The sequence below is a fragment of the Brachionichthys hirsutus genome, chromosome 14 (assembly GCF_040956055.1).
Source record: "Brachionichthys hirsutus isolate HB-005 chromosome 14, CSIRO-AGI_Bhir_v1, whole genome shotgun sequence".
In the NCBI taxonomy this organism is placed as follows: domain Eukaryota; kingdom Metazoa; phylum Chordata; class Actinopteri; order Lophiiformes; family Brachionichthyidae; genus Brachionichthys; species Brachionichthys hirsutus.
In genome coordinates this window covers 10,274,272-10,294,438 of record NC_090910.1, presented here as the reverse complement: position 1 = coordinate 10,294,438, position 20,167 = coordinate 10,274,272, and the positions used below count along the sequence as shown (strand labels likewise).

General features: G+C 47.7%; 1 protein-coding gene across 1 annotated transcript in view; it reads right to left on the bottom strand.

Annotated features, from left to right (window-relative positions):
- pou6f2 (POU class 6 homeobox 2) overlaps positions 1-20,167 on the bottom strand; it is a 51,519-nt gene that overhangs the window by 9,210 nt on the left and 22,142 nt on the right. Inside the window, 4 exon segments of the mRNA XM_068748264.1 lie at positions 18-227; positions 4,196-4,333; positions 14,982-15,056; positions 15,058-15,263. Coding sequence (XP_068604365.1) covers positions 18-227; positions 4,196-4,333; positions 14,982-15,056; positions 15,058-15,263 — 629 coding nt within the window.

Below are 20,167 nucleotides of genomic sequence, written 5' to 3'. Positions count from 1 at the left end.
GTCAGCATATGTGTTACCTGCTGTCCAGGCTTGATTGGTGACAGCGTGATTCCCTGGGTGTTGATGACAGGCAGGATCTGATTACCGATCACCGTGGCGATGATCTGGCCTTGAGCGTTGGTCAGCAGCTGAGGCGTAATTGGCTGTACATGCAGTGCCGAGTTGCCGCCCCCTGATTGGCTGGAGGGCACTGCGGAGTTGGGCATCAGTGGGATTGTTCCAATTATCTACAAAGGGGGGGGTAGAGTGGAGACAAAATCAGCTGGGCAGGTTCAGAAACGGAGACGGAGGAAAGGAGGGCGGAGGCATCCGCCTTAATGATCTCTGCCACTCGGCTTTTTTGTGTGTGTGCGTGACCAGAACTGGCTCCCAGGTTAACGCGTGCGTGAATCACACACACACACACACACACACACACAGGCCGGAGCCACTGAAGCCAAAGCAGACTGCTGGGAGCGCATGCAAAGGTCAGCGCTGAGTACCTGTGTGTGTGATGGTGCACACCACCGACTGTATTATCCATCACCAGGATAAGACTGGGATGTTTGTGTGTGTGCCAAAGTGTCTGATGAGAAGGAGTGAGGCTGCTGAGAGACAGAGACCCCCCCCCCCCTCCCCCCCTTTTCACCCTCCCTCTTTCTCTTCCAGGCATGCACACAAGCAGACGGGAAGAAAGAGCAAGAAAAGAAACAACAAGAAAGAGGAAAGAGGAGCATCAGAGAAGGAGAGAGGGATTCAGCTCCCGGGGTCCCAGGGTAGTTCACCCCCCCCCCCCATCCTCCCCTCCTCCAGCGCCAGCTTCCCTCTCCTCTGTGGCTGTAATCAGGAAGGGCAGATCAAAGGGGGTGACAGAGTGTCACTTCAGCATTTTAGCTCTCAGAGCTGCCAAAGTGTGGCCGAGAGTGGCGCTTCAGGTGGGCCTTAGCGCCTCTTCGCCGTGATGAAGGTTAATGTCATCCAGGAGCTGCGTCTGAGCATCCGTCCCTGCCCGCCCCCCCCATGTGTGGTAACACCAGAGAACGTCTCATCATGGATGAGATGCTCATCATTAGACATTCCATTTGAGCGCTAAGAGCTACTTCTCTAAGGGGGGGGAATAAAATGTACTCTTCCTCTCTAACTTTATATTTTAGTGCAGCCTCTTCCTCAAAACTACAAACTCCGTTCACACCGAATGAACCGAGCCATCGCTTACGTGCTGGCGTGTCGGCTCGCCTCCCCCTCCGCCTCCTCTCCCTCCCCCTGTCTCTTTGACATAATAAGGAGGGATCGGCGAGGGAAGGTGGGCAGATAATCTGTAATTCATCCCTGCCACGGCTCATTTGCTTACGCTGCCTTGCATTAGGGGCGAGATAATTTATCTCTCTCTCTGTGCCAGCTTTACAAATCCCCCGTAAGGCTCTCCTGCCACTTAGCATATTTTATTGCCCTGCCTGATGCTCTTGTCTCCCGAGTCCCACTGATCCCGCTTTGCATGCCGCGGCGGCAGGGAGCTTGTTCCGCTCAATTATTCATCGTCACCGGACTAAGTGGTTGTTCTATAAGCCTAATAAAAAGAGCGGGCGAGTGACAGCTCAGATCTCGTCCCCGTCCCGCCGCGCACCATCCGGCTATCCCAGGCAGATGTTCCACAGAGCGTTTCCCGGGCCCGGAAGCATCGGGTCTGAACAGCGAAGAGGAAAAGCAACAAGTTTGTTCAATGTTTTTGAGGTAATAAGTAGTGTGAGTTTATAAATTAAAAATGTGATGTATGTCTCATTATTTTACACTGATTTGGCAGTTTAGTATAGAAATGTAAAAAAAAAAAACACATTAAGATGTTAATTTGTACAGTTGTGCTTGATTCAAAGGTTTTAATTTAATTGCATTGACATTTGACCTCCTCTCATCCCTCATCTCTTCCGTTGTCTTTCGGTCTCTTCTCCTCCGTTCGGCCTCCTGTTTGCGGCGCCCTCCAGTCGGTATGACACGTGTGCGACACGCCTCTCTCCACACAGCAGAACTCATTAAGATTATGCTGCTCTTGTTTCCACAGAAGTCTCATCTCATCCCTCCAGCCAGGTCAATCTGTGTCTTTAGCCATGGTCACCAGACAATATCGCTGCCCATTTTCGCTCCTCCGCTGTTAACGCAGTGAATCGAAAACCCAAGTCGGAAGATGTTTGGGAAGTTTGGAGCAAAGTCCTAAATCCGAACAGTCGGCCTCAAACTGCATACTCAATACGGTGCGGTGAACGGAAGACGAACTGCTTTTGTTCTATTTTCTCAAAAAAGATAAAGATATAATTGTCTAATTGAGTTACAATGAGGCTTTTTTTTATAACTTTTGATATCATATTAACCATCAAAAGGGTTTATCTGACAGAAAAGTCAAACGTGAGCTGGTTGCTTCGTCTGAAATGCGAGAAGCCGCTGCTTTTATGCCGTAATGAACTTTATATCTGTTTGGATTGCTGGTGGGAAAACGCAAGCAATCCCAGATCTTGTAGGGCATCAACAGATTAATTGATGGTGAAGCTGATCAATAGTTGGAGCCCTGCAGCAGATTTACAATTACAGGGTTAATAGCAGTTTACACTCAGGTTACATGTGATCTAACGGCTGGAAGATTCCATTGACACGTGGCGCATGCATGTGTCTTTCAGCTTTCATCACTTGATAGGCTAAGGGATTGAAGCCTGACAGCCAAAATTCAGGGGGATGTAGCCCATACAAATGATAACATACTAGAAAAGACACTTTTTACTTGACTGGGAGTCACCATACATTTAAAGGATGCTTACCGGACGTTGTTATCGCTGCACTAAACCTTCTGGGGGAAAAAAGAACTTGAAGGAAGAATAAAAGATTAAGTAACAGAGATTCATAAAGTGGCAAAAAAATATCTCCGTTATCAATAATCTGGCTTTTATCCACAGTCCCTAATCACCGCTGCAGAGGTGGCGAGGACAAAGGAGCTTCATTGATTCTCCTTGGAGAATAAGAAGGCTGGGGCCAATATAATTAAGGTTTAAAAACATATTGAACTCCAAGCGCTCATCAAACCTGGCACTTTTCAAGGTCCCCAGAGAATCAGGTTATGAAAAGGCCTTCAGACAGAGATGCCGGAGACGGTACACCTTTGTTTTACTCCTGCAGCATATTGATGATGCACACCCCGGGGGCCTGAATTGTAATTAAACACCACCTAGAATGCATGAAAGCATTTTTGTGTGTGACTGTGACAGGAGCTGCTCCTGCTTTTGTAGCTTTCCGATGATGACATAAGTTCTCAGTGTTTCGGCGGCGGAGGAGGGACCATCTGATAAGGGCGGCGCGCGTTTCAGAGCCCTCCGTTTGAATAATGCTGTGGAATAATGAAGTGGGGAGCAAAAGGCTGTAGCCCAGGGCTTTGACCGTCTCTGTGACCTGATTATGTCAGGGGCTGTCAGCCGACAAGACACTACAAAAGCACAGAGCGTCCCGTCAAGTCCATATCCACAGTGATCTGTCCCCGGCGCTCCGGGCACCTCCAGAGCCAGGGAAGTCCATACTGTCTCATTAGTGACATTTAGCATCCGACGCTCAGACGACACATTACCGTAAACTGGTCACACCGGTGGAACTGGAACTCCACTTGGGTAAGATAAATGTCAAGTGCAAATAAAATGTTCGCATTTTTAATAGCGCAGAGAAATGCCAACGACTATTTCTATCTCGGTATGTTTTGTGTTTAGTTCGCGTTAAAGGCGGTGCAAAGTGCTGAGAATGAAACGGGGGTTAAAGCGAATAACCCGGAGTGGCGTTAAAGGGCACGTTGACCGTACCGTTTTCACTTAATGTGTGCTGTGTGCACCTGTGATAAGATGATTCATTAGATAGGGTCCCGCGATGACAAGCGTCATCGGTCAAACCTCGGGCGACTGATGGAACAATTCCGCAGCCGCCGTGTGAATATGGCAAGGTCAGCATTTTGCTGCGACGCAAGCATACGGATAAGAGAAAGGAGGGATTTGTTTATTCCCTCCCAAAAAGCTTAACATACAGTGGGGGGGGGTAAACACAGAGGAAAGATCGCAAATATTATTTGGATCTGCACGCTCATACATGATGGATTATACAGCAGGATGTTTCCACGGAAACTCTGGGCAGCATCTAATTAGTTGCACGTATGATTGATCAATCGGAAAAAGAATTTTCGGCCGGCAACACTCACCTGTCCTTGCGCGTTGGTGACCAGCTGTCCGGTGGCTCCCTGGAGATTTGACAGGGTGTTTCCAAACACCTGAGAACCGGCGATGGATCCCATGGCCGCCGCCGCCGCCGCCGCTACCTGGCTGGCCAACGGATTCAGCTGGCGAGGGGCAAGGAAGACACAAGATTCTTAGAGAGCAGGTTTAGGAGTGCTCGGCACCGGGGGGGTGATTCCATCCTTTCTAACCTAACTGCAGTGAGGTCTATAAAGTCCAGTGGCGAGGGCCGTGCGGTCCATCATGCAGCTCCCAGAGGCCCCTGCTGCTGGACCCAGTGGGAGGCTCACCAGAGGGTGGGGAGGTGCAGTGAGAACACAAGGGTGGCTGTGAATAAGTGGCCATTTTACCACTCTAAGTGCTTCCTCTGGCCCCTCAGGTTCCCCACGGGCCTTGCTGAGTCTATCTACCCACGGCACCGGCACCGACAGCATCCCACTTGAACAATAGAGCCATGCATCACTGTATCGCCAACTCCTTCGATAAGGTTCGACTAAGAATTCCTCCTGCGTCATAATGCACTAGCGCGCCGCTACTTTTGAAGGAGAGGAGGGTTAAAATGACCATCTTTACCCTTGCTGTAATGGCCTCATCTGGGCTGGCCTGCGGTTGTGAAAAGAGGCTCCTTGCTACCGGGGAGAGGCTGTAGAGCCCCCGCCACATCGACAAGATTACCCATATAAATCAAGCTAACCACTTATTAGGGGGCTGAAAATGCACTGCTGATTTGGTTGTAGTGCAGCAGAGCAAAGTCTTATTAGGTTGAGTAAGTAGATCAAAGACCAAGAGGAGACAGGCGACCTCCCAATTACTCAGCAGAATAGAGAAATAATGGAAACAGTGCGTTGGAGCAGCCGGCCCCTGCTGCTTGTTGGGTACACTCAAACGAAAAGGTGCTGAAATTAAAGGCAGAGCTTATATAAAAGGTTTAAAACGACACGTCTGCGCGCTCAAGCTTCCAGAAAACGCAACCCGCCATACGACGAATCCTTCCTCTCCGCCAGCCCAAGGGAATTCGGCTCATCCCAGATCATTCAGACGCCATTCATCTTTTATCGTACCCCCCACGCCACCATATATTATTACTCTTTCTGAAATCAAATGATGGAAAAAAAAATGCCACGGAGCGATCAATACTTTTTCATTGACAGTAAAGGTTAAGCACATTAAGAATGACACCGCATTTGTCTTATGAAATCATATTTCATGTTGGTGGCCTCAAATTGGCCGTGATTGATATTACCTCCTCTCGTCTGAAAGTCATCCAGTCTCTTTTTCTCGATAATCGCGAGGCTGTCTTTTATAGGTCCAGCAAACGCCCTTTGGCAAGTCTTGAAGTCTCAAATATCGGAAAAAGTCTCGCGTGCAAAAAGTACGTTGGAATTAAACCTGTAACATTTGACGGCGTCCTCCCTAAACCTCTACAAAGTACAGTATAAGATGTTATGCTCTTAAAATAAAGGACATAGCTCTGTACGGTCACTAAACTCTGGAGGATGAATGCATTGGTTAGGTATTGAATTGCAGTTTGCATTGCATCAAGTCATCAATAATAGATCTAGCGGCACGATAACAGCAAGGAAAAACAAATAAAAAGGCTTCAGCGGGACATCCAAACACCAATTAGCAAAGAGATTGTTTTTATTTTTGAAAGTCTCAAACCAAGGAGGTTCTGGTTTTGCTGGAGTTTATCTGTCTGTTTTCAGGAAATGTTGGGAATGTTACCAGGAACAGATGATTACATTTTGGTGATCACTTGGAATTTTTTGCAGTCAATTTGTCAGGAACCCGGCTAAAGGTTCCTGCACTGCGTAGCTCCGCCCTCCTGCTCAGGTCACGCCGCTCCGCCTGCCACGCCTGTAATCAGCTCCTCCACGTCACCTGCGCTGCTCAGCACACCTGCTGCTCGTCTCCTCATCAGCCTCACAGCACATAAACTCTCTCAGTCCTCACGCGGGGGGCAGTTTGTTACCTTCACCAAGGAGGGTTTGTGTTAGCAATGTGACAGTAACAAGTAACAGTAACATATAACAGATCTTGATTAGATATTGGGAATGTTATTGGAGACAGATTATTAAAATTTGGTGCTGATCCAGAAGAGATCCTGGATTCTAAATCACTTTGAAATTTTCATTAACATTGCAGTCAATGGAGCGTCAAAATTTGTTCCTCAATATCTCTGTTCATTATTGACCGATGTTTATGGAATTTGACACAGTCATGTAGGGTGGGGGCCTCTATCTCACCACCGAATTTCATCCAGATCAGATCTGGATTATGGATATTGAGATTTTTTGAAAAATATGTTTCGGCCTACTGTGATTTTAATATTAGAGGTACAGATTTCTAACAACTGAAATTGAAAGCCTCATTTACAGCACCAAAACGCACATCAACTCTGATTCACTTTTACTTTTCATTGTTGGTGATATCTGTAACAAACAGCAGCTGTCGGGATGGTAATGGAGAGACGAAGGAGTTTTATTCTCATCAGGCCAGAACTGATATTTTCGACAGTAGTGGACAGGAAGCAACGAAACATGGACCAGCCAGTGTGGTCGTTTAGTAGCTTGATTATTGCACATTAAAAAAAAAAAAAAACATCCGAAGGGATTATAATAATAACGGCCTTTAATCCATGCTGCTGAAAACAGCCCGGCTGGATGGCAAAGCCAGTTAAGCAGATCAACACACAGATAATGTGACGTGCTGCAGGCGAGCTCACCCTGCAGATCTGCTGCGCTCGGCGTCCTTGTGTGAGCGATATGCAGTTGGTGGATTCTGTGAAATATTATCATAGCGTTTCATTCGATGACAGTCCTTTTTTTTATTCTGGTACATCCAGGTGAAAACAGAGCCGGCTTTATTGCTATATTTCCCGGCTCTGGCTAATGTGGAAAGGACTGCCAGGAAGGAATAAGGAGAGGCGAGGCTGTGTTCAACACCTAAACAGGTGATTTTCCGCCACGGTGACTCCCCTCAACGCCTCAGCAGGAGGCACAAAATGACATTCGTACTGATTGCATGTGTTGGGAAGAGATAAATGGCGATCTTATAGTTTGCAGAGCCCACATGTTAACCACTGTGTTTCTTCCCAAAGGACGTCATGAGGATTTTGAGTAGCCGATCGATCGATCGGATATCGCAGACGCAAAAATAAACTGAAGCTGGGATTTCTGTTGTTGAAAGCCGAATTCAAATCGCAAACCGCAGCGCCCCAGCTACCGCTATTATATCGTTCGCTGCAACTGCTATCACTTTCTGCACGAACACAGTTTAATTTTGCCAAATACGCAGGGCCAGACAGGGATCAACAAACACAAAGCGAATGTCTCTGAGGGCGCACAAAGCTTGCAAATTGTTAAAAATGCATCTTTTCTCCGGACGGCATGAAGGGGAGGGAATCTAAACTCCGCCAGGCTTTCCTCCGTGTGTTTGACCATGAGGGTCACCTGGTGCAGCAACCCGTGTAATCTCAGAGAATAGAGGGGGACAAATAGCATCCCCGCGAACCGTGGAGAGACCTCCACGCGAGCCAAAATTGTCTGACACAAACTAACTGGAGTATTCTTGGCTCTGTTCTTTTTTTTTACGTGACCCTTTTGGAAACTAATTGCTTTTTTTTGTTCTGGATCTTCACAGGTTCACAAGAACAAAACAAAAACAAAAACCGAGCAGAGATAAATGGATGGAGAGGTGAAGACAGGAGAGGGTTTGTCTTATCTAAACTTATCTAATACAACTGGAAAGACAAAGGAGGGTGACGTCATGTAATGCACCAATGCAGATGTAATATGTACAATTACTCCTTTTAACCGAGTATTCTCATGCAGTTTGGGACAGTAATGTATTTTTTAAATACACTTTGAGTTATTTCTCTTTGGAAGCAGCCGATGATGCTTTCCTCTCAACCATTCATACCTAAACCTGAAGTCAACCACGGCGTTGATTCCGAGAGGAACGCCCTTCATCTGCGGAACAACATGGAAGTTTCCTTCATTCCTCCCAACATGTCTGTCTCTTCCCGCTCCTTCCTCACCCTGGAATGAATGTAATCAGCTGTGACACAAGAAAACACATCCTCTGTCTGTCAGAAGTCTGCTAGTCTCTCTCCTCCTTAAAACAGCCCCCCACCCCCCGCTCCCTAGCTCCCCCTCCCTTACATCCGCCGTGCTTATGAACATCAAAATGCTATTAGGTCCTCCAAAAACACCTCTGGTCCCTCGGCTAGAGGGGCCTCGCACTGTGGTCGTGTACTCTGAGCCCTCCGAGCGCGGGCTGTTGCTCTGTGCTTCTGCTGCAGTCGTAAAGAACCCCCCCCAAACAAAAGCGACTTTCTTTAGGAGAAATATTGGGAAATGAAAGATGGACAGAACAACCCTGCATCCGGTGACGGTCAGACGTTGTAACTGCTCAAAGCTGGGGGACGGCGGCACGGCGGGGGCGCTGAGGGAGTGATGTCATACGAAACGCCAGCATGACGGCTCGCTAACCGAGGAGGTTTGACTAATCAAATAAAATGAATCAAGCTGAGGAGATGGATATCGCAGGCAGTCCCAGAAACGGCCATACCTAATGAGGCAAAATGCAAATGAAGACGGGCAAAGAGTGGTGAAGACGTTGAAACTGTCTATAAAGGGGATGATGGAGTGCCGGACGGTGGCCGTCAATCTCCCCACTCACTACCTTCATGTGGAATTAACAGCAGCTTTGATCATTAGCCAGAATCTGTTCCAGCCCATTCGTTGATAATTGTGAGCGGGTTCAGAACGGGTTCTTGGTCATCAATCACAGCAGCAGTATATTTCCTATGGTCGGGGGGGGGCATGGCGAGTAAAAATAAGTTATACCACTATTCCTCTTCCTGAGGAATGATCTATAATATTTAGCCGGTTCCAGATGTATTACATTAGAAAATTGGTGATTAAGCGTCTCCAGGAAAGTGCTGACCGCCTCGGCTCTTGACGTATTTGGCGCAGTTATTTCTGCACCATCCTGGCGTTGAACCCGAGCTGTAGTAAAGCTGTTGCTGCTCTGGCTACTGGTTACCCACTCATTTTTTTGGTTTGTGAGGAGAAAAATGAAGGCAGGAAGTCGGATAATGAATAAATCATCCAATCATCTTAGGCTTTTACCTCAAAATATTCAATATGCAATAAAAACATATTTCTGAATCATCTGAGTTCCTCTTCCTGTTGTATCGAATACATGCCATTCATTCTCATTGAAGTGGAAATGCCGCCCGTTTTCATTCTGCTGTTTGTTTGACATATAAATATAGCATTTGAATGACTTTAATATCCTCCTAATCAATGTCCGGTGATCTTTTGATGTCCTCAATTCAATATAGTAAGGGTCAACCATGCCGCAGCTTTATAAACACAATAAAGGTAAATGATTACTCTCTACTGCGGTGTCCAAAAATACAGCCAGTAATGAAGAGAAATGGAGGGGCTTGGGGGGGGGGGGGCGCTTTCATTGGCTGACTCTAAGACGTAAGATTAATCACAAGAGAGGGGCTCTGTGGCTAAGATGTGGTCACCTTTAATCAATAACTCCTCCTCCCTTCTCTGGCTATGCCCCCCCCCTTCTGCGCTTCACTGTCTCTCACTTTTCCCACCCAAATATACATAAACGTTAGTGCAAACTAAATAAGCATAAGTGGGGAGAAGAATTAATGACATTTACAGTCGTATTTGTATTGATTAGTCCGGGTTTGACTTCTGCGGCATCTCCTCTGAGGAGAAGACGCACTGCGCTTTTAGTTTAGTTGATCCGGTTTAGGAAACCATCAATTGCACATTCCCAGCTTCTAATGAAAAAGGGCAACAAATCACCAAATATATATATATAACATTTAAAATGCATATAAAATGCTCCTCAAAGACTTGAGGTAAGTTTGGAGGAATTTAAATTTGCAGCCTGCTATGCCCGTATTGAAAAATATACAGAATCAAGACTCCGCTGACCATGAAAACACTGTGGAGAAGAATTTCTGATGAGATTCTGCAGGGGATCACAAATGGGACTTTTGGCTTGGTCTGTGAGGAGGGCATAATGCAGTAACATTGCATTAGAAGGGTCTTTTTTTACCGTGTGGCAGAGCTGTGCGGCTCTATTCCTTGTGTGAACCCGGTGCTCTGTTTGCGGTCACTAATGGGCATCAGAAATTACAGGCAGTAGAATCACGCCCCGCGGGGGGACTGGCCTCCTTTAGCGGAGCAGAGCACTTAGACTGTGTCTGGGAGCCTGCTGGAGGAGGAAGGGGGGGGGGGGACTCAATGTCATAGCCCTGTCTCATAATTAAAGAAACCCTATTCCTTATCCGCTGTTAGGTGAGCCCGAGCTTGGTGGGCCCCCCGTGGGCGTCTGATGTGTGTTGCCCCCCCATGCACGTGCGTGCCGATCTGGGATCTGTGCCCTTCTGGTGGGTTGTCTGAGCGGGAAGGCCTTTGCCCACCGCGAGAGCAACACGGCGAGGTCTACAAGAAACGCGGACCTCAGAAAGCGAGGAGAACATCAATTTGGTGAGGTCTGAAACCCGACAAAAAGACGACACGAGGCACGGCGTAGGTGTGATTTGAAAAAAGTGAAAGTACCCTCAAAGTTTTTCAAATGATGTCACTTAAAAACTGCAAATTTAAGTTGCCCTTATTTATGAATTCAGGGCTCATCTTTGGTCCTTAAGTGTGTAGATATTCCTCCTGCCTAATCCCTCATTTGAAGTAAATAAAAGTAGTAGAGCTGTCATGGTCAGGTTGTTTTTCCTCATCTAGCTCCCATGCTTTATAATTATTCATACGAAATGTGGTTCTGTTGATGGGCAACAGTCTTATTTTCTGCTTCAGTCAACAGTGCACATTTGTATTTCTAAATTGTAGGGGGGGGGCCGCCGGTTATGTAAGGCAATTTTCTGCCTCCTTAAGAGCCGGATCTCCTGTGCATTAATAAGACGCTGGGCTGAGCTGCTGGAGAGCTGAGGGGGGGGGGGGGGGGCAGTTCACGGCCAAAACCAGCAGCAGGACCAGACTGGCATCCACACTCAAATATTTTAATAGGAAATTGTGATTTTAAAAACAAGCGTTACTGGTTGGGTGTGTAAATGTTTCCAGATTCCACATTAAAACCTCACCTGAGGGAAACATTTAATGTTAGACAACAGTTTACCAGAGCTGCAGCCCAGATTTGGTGAAATTCTGACCATGAATGCACCACAACAACCTTTTATTTGGCAGATAAAAAAAAAAAAAAAATCTCATTAATTTACTGTTCATTATTTTTCCGAGACATAATAAAAGAGAATAAGTCAGGAAAATGAGAAGGGGAAAAGTCATTTATTTTGGTTGGGAAAACGTCTGCAAAATGAGATGCCCTTCCAAACCACAGACACCACGGTTGAGTTATGGCACACAAGGAAGATAATGGACTCTTTCCTCAACTTAAGCGTTGCCAGTTTCATCGACAACCCACAGTATGAGCCACTGGCTGCACGTTTCAGCGTGTCATTTTAATTTTGATTTAATACCTCGAGGAACTATGGCAGCACGTTTTACGCCAAATTGAGGATTTGATCTGGAAAATCAATTAATCGTTGTGCAAGGTTCATTTAATGCACATGTTAATGCAATGGGAGCGATGCCCATCGCCTGCGAGAGAGAGGCGTTCGGAGCAAATTGGACAGCGGTGATTTTAACAGCGGTCGACTTAAGCAAAAGTGCACTGCAGCGGAAAACAGTGAGTGTGTGAAAGGGCCTCAGCTGGAGACAAAAGCGGCCGCGATAGACCTCAAACTGCAGGAGGATTGTGGGAGGAGATGGAGGGGGGGGGGGGGACCGAATGCGAGGAGAGTCGGAAGAGCGTAGACAGCCGGGCTTCTGAGAGGCCGTTGTGGTTGGCAGCTGCTGACCTTGGTGACGATGGGTTTTCACCAGAGGCTTCTAATGAAGGCTGATTGCCAGGGAATAGTGACAGAGCCAAGGGCTAGAGAAGGGAGCGAGGGTGAGGGCGAGAGAGGGAGAGAGAGAGAGAGAGAAAAGGATAAAGGAGAGGCTCAGGTAATTGCAGCACTTGCGGGTCTAAGGCCCTGCGGTCCTGTGATGTTGGGGTGCAGTCGGGAAGAAGAGAGATGTCTTTGGACGCTTTGGTGGTAAATTGTGGAGCACGGGGAAGGGAGGCAGGCCTCTAGGCTGTAATTACCCCTATGAGTGTGCGGATGGAGAGTGGACAGGCCCAGTATGGGGCTCTGACAGCGATCAAGGAGACAACTGCGTAGGGATGCAGAGACAGACAGACAGCAGGAGTCTGGCGGAGGAGGAGGAGGAGGAAGAGGAAGGGAGGACGCCTCGATCTCCGGCAGCCCGCTGCAAAAACCATCCAGCCAGACGCTGGACCAAGGTCAGAGGCTATTAGCTAACGTGGAACACGCTGGTGACAAGACGGCGAGACAAGAACCGCGGAGACGGGAGAGGATGCAGCTCCGGGATGGAGGAGGAGACACTAAAAAGCAAGTCATTAAATGAGTGCCGGAGAGAGGAGGGGATGTTGGAGCGCCGCTGGATGGCGCAGCTGGGTCAGGCGGGTCCGGGCCGTGCGAGCTGGAATGAGAGTTGATAGGCTGGCCTAAGCTTCCCGCTGCCACGGATCAGTATGTACCGCCTCTCCTCTCCCCGCCTCGGCTGATGTAACTCACTGGAGTGGCAAATTACACCAGACCTACAGCTGTAGCCCGACATTATGATTAATTTGATCAGTAATTTCTCCTGTTTTTCATTTTAATCGCTGCAACCATTCTGCTGTGGCAGGCCCTTTTCAGATCTAATTAAGATCAATTCCAGTGTAACAGAATTGGGGCACCTCCCCCCCCCGTCAAATCCCCGAGCTCTCCGGGCGTGGAGAAAACCCGCAGCTCTAATCAATCAACTTCCAGCAAAATCCAGCGGGCTCTGACAATCAGCACATTAACACACTTAAGCAAATTTCATAATCTCTCCCCCTGTATATTTGTCATCGCTGAGGCGCCGGCTGTTTCGGGACCTGTGGGTGGGGTAGAAAGGTTAATTCTTTCTCCATTCAACCAACTGAGCTGCAGCGATCTGAGGTTAGACCGTTGACTCGAGGGGACGCAGTCTGTCGGGGCGTGATTTGCGTTATAATAGGGATGTTAATGAGCCAATTAATGCTTTCTATGTCTCTGAAATTAAAAACACAAAGCACCAGGGATGTAACGACCCGCACAGGATTTCCTTACTGTGGGTTTACACGCAATATCACGGGGCGCAGAATGTCCCACGAGAAGACGATTACAATGAAACATTAATTGGAACATAATGAGCGTTTGTCTGTCTGCAGCTCTGCGACGTGCCGTCGGAACGGTCGACGTCAGGAGGAAATAGGTGCGTTATCTGCTGGCGTCATGGTAATTATGACTCTCCTCGACGGTGCAGAACGGTTCCTCTGAGAGAAGTGTGCAGAAAAAAAAAAAAAAAAACAGAAACGCCCTTTAGCGTCTTCGGCTAAAACACACAAATGCCAGCTGACAGTCTGAGAGAGTCTCCGCTCGGGGAGGCTCCTTGATTAAAAACTTATGTGAATCTCCCCCCCCCCCCCCGAGTTGCTCAGTGATTCCGGGCCTGGAAATCCAATCACTGACCCAGGCTGCCGGAGAGAGGCCGACCTGCTGTTTAAATCCTATTGCAGCCTCGAGAGGTGCCGAGGCTGCGGCCTGTCCTTGGGCGAGACCCTTGCCGGGTGACACTCTTTGATGACCTGAAGAAACTAAACCTTTTACGGCCATTTTGCACGCGTGTGCACACACACACACACACACACACACGCACACGTCCCCTAATCCTATTTGATGAGGCAATATCTTAATGATACTGATGTGGCCCCTTCGGCCCCCCTCAAGGAGGTCTCTTCTCAGTCATTATAATCAACTTCGCCGCTTCTTTTAGAATCTATATAGCTAAGGGTCTCTTATCGAAGCTGCGTTTTCTCTATAGCAACCCCCCCCGAATCCAGAGCCTGAAAGGCCGACCGGTCTCACTGCGGGTCTTCGCTCACTGATTCTGTTGGTCAGCACCCGTTGTACCCAGTCCGGTTGGACAGTGAGTTTGTTGCGATTTAGCAGCTAGCCTTTGGATCCCATTAAATCCAGAGACTGTTCCCCCCCCCTGCTGTGTCTCACTAGGGCTGTGACAGGGCCGGAGAGGGCTGCAAGGGGGGGAGAAACAAATAGCCCAACTCAGCCCGGCCATAAAGAAGGTTGCGCCACAACCCAATAAGGACCTGACGCTGATGTATGTGACCAGGGTCGAGAAGGCAACCCGGGCCGGGCTCCACCAGAAATGAAACCGCAGGGATATAAAATAGGTTATTATCCTTGCACCGTGACAGCCAGACGGACGGAAGGGCAGAGACAGATGGACGGACAGAGTGACTAAAAAGGATGTTGAGCAGGAGCGAAGATTAAGGATAGAGGAACCCTCTGTGCTGCGGGAAGACGCGAGCCAGGACTCTCATTCTCGTTCGGTTCCCTGTGCTCGAGTACGGCGAGGTTTCGGCAACCGGATGCAGTCATCCCAGTCAGAGATGAAATACTCCCCCCTGGTAGGATGACTTCCAACACACACACACGCGCGCTTGGTTCTAGAGTACGGAGGATTTAACATTTGTACAGGCGCGGAAATACATTTGGTGTTTGAACACTGATCAAAATGGCGAGCTTTATAGCCAGACACAAATGCGACTCACCGGTAAAGGCATGGGCGGGGTGACGGGCGACGGGAGGCTGCGGGCCGGCGACTGGTTGGGCCTGTGTGGGGGGGGGGGACTGCTGCGGCTGTCCGGAGGTGGAGGAGCAGGCGGAGCCCGGAGACGGAACGGAGGTCTGCTGCTGACCGGGTGGGGTCATGCGGTGCTGCGTTGGCAGCTGGTTCTGAGCGTGGGAGTGGGTCTGGTGGTGGTGATGGTGGTGCTGCTGCATCTGCTGGAGCTGCTGCAGGTGTTGGAGCTGGGAGGTCAGTGACGAGGTAGCTGTCGATGAAAGGACAGTGAGTTGTTTTGCTCCCCTCTGACCCGAGCTCTGGAACTCACCTAAGATTTGATGCCCCCCCCCCCCCCCCCCATTGATTTATAAATATAGTCACACCTCAGATTGAAATGCCTGCACACACAAAGGTGTGGGATGCAAAGGTTGAGCAGGGAGATGCATGTAAATAGCACTGAGACACAATGAGGTCCTCCAGGATTTCCAACCGACGTGATGGCATCAGTGAATTTAATTCAGCTCGTTGGAGGACAAAGCCATCAAGCCTGATATAATTGCTCTCTCTCTCTCTCTCCAGCCAAAACGCTTCATTGTCACTTGCAGAATCTCCTTTTAATGGTCTGAAATCTCTTAGGAAAGAGACATTCATCATCATTGGAATACTTCAGAAATAAACCCATTAGCTAATTGGAAATAAAGGCACGCCAGTAGAACCCCGTTCTACATTTAAACTTTCATGCCGTTTAACACTCGGGCTGCAGCCACAAACGCAGACGTTAAAAGTGTTGAAGTTAAAGGATTTCCTCGATGGTGTACATAAACACATAATACTTTGCCTTGCTGCAGCTCGCTATGTGCAGCGCTACGTCCACGGCTTCCCATCAAGATGACCTAAAACACAAAGGACCGACGGTCTGATTGATGATGCAGCCGAGCGATTGTGAGCGAAGGCGTGAACAAGCTTGTATACATGCAGAATCAATGCGCTTAAATAATTGAAGTATGATTGCCTTATGAAAGATAAAACATCAGGGCGGACAAGTCTTTGATTAGCGTGGTCACTCGGACTCCAGGACGGGCACAGATGAACATTTGATGAAGATCAGATCCTCTTCTTCCCTCTCTCTGCAGAGGCGCAGACAAAGAAAGCCAGTAAACAGTACACTTTTTACTTTTCTTCTACCTCCTGACACATTGACACCTCTCTCAACCCCCCCCCCCCCCCCCCCTCCCCCTGCTATGAATTATATATCATCTGTGCAAACAGCAAGAGTCCAATTCTCACTAGAAATGTTGGGGGCAAGTTGTCTAGCGAGCGCCGAGCCCCCTGACAGGACCGGCTCTTTTCCTTTGCAACTTCACAGCGACAAAATGCTGAGCCCTATTTCAAGGCGGAATAAGAGGGGCGCGAAGTCCGAGACGATAAAAGAAAGTGTGTGTGTGTGTGTGTGTGTGTGTGTGTGTGGGGGGGGGGGGTTTAAAACGAGAACTGCGTGACAAAATTATCGAATGCGGGCAGAGATCAAAGACGATCTTAGAATTTCCTCCAGCGCCGACCATTACGCCGCAGAACAAGTCGGTACAACAACAAAAATCTGAGGCAAAAGAAAACAAATACAGAGGGAATATGGAAGAAGCCCCATGTGGCCTTATTATAAGGGCTACAGCGCAGGTACTATATTCTTTAACAGCAGTGCTTTATAAATTCTGTCATCTTGTTAAGGCTGTCAGGACCACTGACCCTCCCTTCCTACGATCCTGAGGCTCGTTCTTTTAACCGAGGCTGTCTGATTGCTTTGGTTGAGCACGTAATCCAAACGGCTCGCCTCGGCCTAATTGTTTGAGCTCCTTCCTCCAGCAGATGCGGGGCAGAGAACGAGAACCGGAGCTATACATATGACGGAGCGAGGGCAAAAAGAGTGTCGGGGGTTCCTTTCGCGCTCATTATATCTCCCGCTGTCTCTTTGTTGCGTTTCATATTCACCAGCTCTGCGACTGCAGAGCAAACAAGAGCTCCTACTTAGTCATCAGGCCCGAGGGGGGGTGCGAGAGCACGGGTCCCGCTCTCGCTGCTGTCACAGCTCGCCTATGCTAATGCTGGTAATGAGGAGCAAGCCGCCTCGTAAAGGAGATTCACGCAGCTAAATGGCCAGACGGAGGCTGAACTCTGGCATTCTGCGCTCCGCTGAAACATTTAACAACAATCATCTGGGAGCATGAAAGGCTGGCGCGGAGGAGTCTGAGGCCTCCAACCTCAACGCTTTGAACAACTGCCTGCCTGCCACTTCTTCTTCTTCTCTTCTTCCCCCCCCCCGCCCCACCGCCCCCCCACGCACACACTTTTGGTGCCACAGAAGAAATCAACTGTTATCTTTGACTGCGCCGGCCGCGGCTTCTGAAGTACCGGAGGACCGAGCGAGACTGATTGTCAGAGGTCGAAAAGGCTAGGTCAAACAAAATGCTATTTTTGTTTCCTGTGTGGGGAGGCAGGGGGGGGGGAGGGCTGCGCTCTCATTACCAGCGCTATCTCAGTAGTCCCTGCCACCCCCCCCCCACCCCCATTAGGGCACTTTTCTCTCTGGGGGTGGATTCAAGCTTGTCTCCTTGTTTTCCTCTGGATGCGGTACGCCTACATTCACAACTCCACACCCAGCAGGTATCTTAAATATCGTTGTGTGCGTCCATGTTTGCACGTAAACCCGACACTAAATATCCAGCAGGACGTTCATGCTGCGCGTGTGAGCTGTGGCAAACGCTGAGAACTAGCTGAGCTATGAAATACCCGGCTGTACTCTCGTGTTGCTAGCGTCCGCTGCAAATTAAACGCACAAATAGGAATACAAAAAATATTTTTTGATGCATTTCACCGAAAGCATATGTGAACGGCTCTGCACAAAAGGACTTTCACGCCATAAAACTGTTTGTGCATCCAAAATGTAGGGTCAGGAGGAGGTGGAGAAAAATTCTAGTTCGCAAACCTTGAAGAGAATGCGTTAAGCTCAAAAGAAAGAATAAAGTCTATTCTGTGTAAGACCAGTAAATTATAAGCACGTGTGCATGCACGCGTTTAGATATCGCCTTCAAAGCGGGTGTCACGGTTGGAACGAGCGCATCACCTCTCCGACTCGGCTCAGATCCATAATTCAACCGAGAGCAGAAAACTGTCAACTCAAATCCTCCTTTACGGCTGCTGTACCGTCCTGAACGTCTTCGGCTTCATTTAGGACCGCTGAAAGTTAAGGAGGAATTCAGGAGAAGCCCGACGTGAGCCACCTTGTGTTTCTTTTTCAGGAGCTGCTCCGCTCTAAACACAGCTGTCATTCTCTAACAAGGGAGGTGAAGAAGGGACAAACACGTTCCCGATTACTGCTCCGCCTCACGTTCCGCTACGGGAGTCCATAAAACAGTGTCTCAATTGCCTTTTCAGAGAGTCGCGCTGATAATTACTTCACTGGCGGTGAGGAGATTTAGAATCTAAGAGATCTGTAATTACAGAGGTGGTCAAAGGAAGGTCGTTCTTACTCAGCGGATGAGATGAGGAGTGAAATCGCTGCTCTTCTTTTTTGTCATTGAACATAAAAATAAAGTATAAAAGTTTTCTTAATCTCTTTATTTTTTCTGTGAAATTGTGGGAATACAAATATTCAAGAAAGTGCAAACACTGGAATGTTAGTCAAAGGTGTTCCTAGGTACTCGAGTAAATGTACTTAGTTACATTCTGCCTCTGCTTGTCACTTCTGCATGAGAAATAAACTTATATTCCTGAAGAATTTCATTGCCAAGAGAAAAAGAAGAGGAACAAATAGAGTTTCCTACAAAAAAATAAATAAATAAATTTACCAGCAAACCCTCACGAGTGGTAAAGTTAAAAGAAATGGGAAATATATTACTGCCTTGGAAATGGTTGGGATAAACACAGAGAAAATTAAATGTTACAGGAAGTAGTGAGCTATTGAATAGAAACACTACTCGGAGCCACAGCACACGATATCACACATCGAGTCCTGCTGCAGGAAGAACTCAGCGACCACTAACAAATAAAGGCACTTGAGATTTGAGCAGAGCCGTGGAACCGCGGGGTTTTAGAGAGTAAACCGCATCGCTTGTAGGGATTCCCAGATAATGCTTTCACTTTGGGTTGCAAGGCAATATCAAGCCGTGTTGCAGATTTCTCACTCTGGGGGAATCGTTTTCAAAGAACAAAACCCGATCCAGAGAGGTGTTGTACAAGAATCTGTGATCCGTGTGGATGTGATTCTGCTAGATTGAAAAGTTGCGTGTTAGAAGTCAATAAGATAAATTAATTGATCTATATCTGCTTGTTATTAATCAAAACTTTATTCAATAACACAATAAAGCTTTTAGTTAACAGCAAACTTAGCATTCCTGCAGTGAAATGTTAAAAATGACTGGATTTCTTTACATATTATATTACATCAACATGTGGGTGTTGAATCATGTTTCTCACTATATTAAAAGTTCCAGTGCTTTATTCAACTTTAAAGAATGTTCTCTGAAAGTATAACATTTTTAAAGTTAACTATATTTAGCTATATAGCTAAATACATCCTCTCAGATCGCTTTAAATGAACTGAACCACTAAACCAGCCCTTCTTATTCAATGCACTATGTGGACGGTGTGTAATACCGCCAAGACCAGTGAGAGGTCCCTTTACGTTTCTCCTTCAGAGACCAGAAGCTCCTCCTCCTCCTTTCAAAGAACCCGTCTGCCTGCCAGGACAGACTGGGTTATTACTGTGTGCTCACGGTCCCATCGTGTGTCGTCAGACCAATGCGGAGGCCGCGAATAAAAGCCTCATGCAAAATTTATGTTCATGCGGCTGTTTCAGTGGGTGGAAAAATCAATATTGTGGGCCTGATGCACGGAGATGACTGAGTGCTCTCCGACTGACAGTAAAAGCTGAGAGAGAGATTGAGGGGCTGCATTTACTGCTCCACAAATGGAGTAGAGTTGGCCTAACGGTCTGGTTCACCTTTAATTTCAGTTTCATTGTAGTTTATTTCGGCAACAACTTGAAGGCTTGAACAAATTATATTATCGGGTTTGGTATGGGGGGGTCGAGTATAACGCTCTTATTTTGAAACCGTCTAAAACACATCTTACACTGCGGATTCTGAGCTCCTGTATTATGGGCTCATTAAGCCTTTC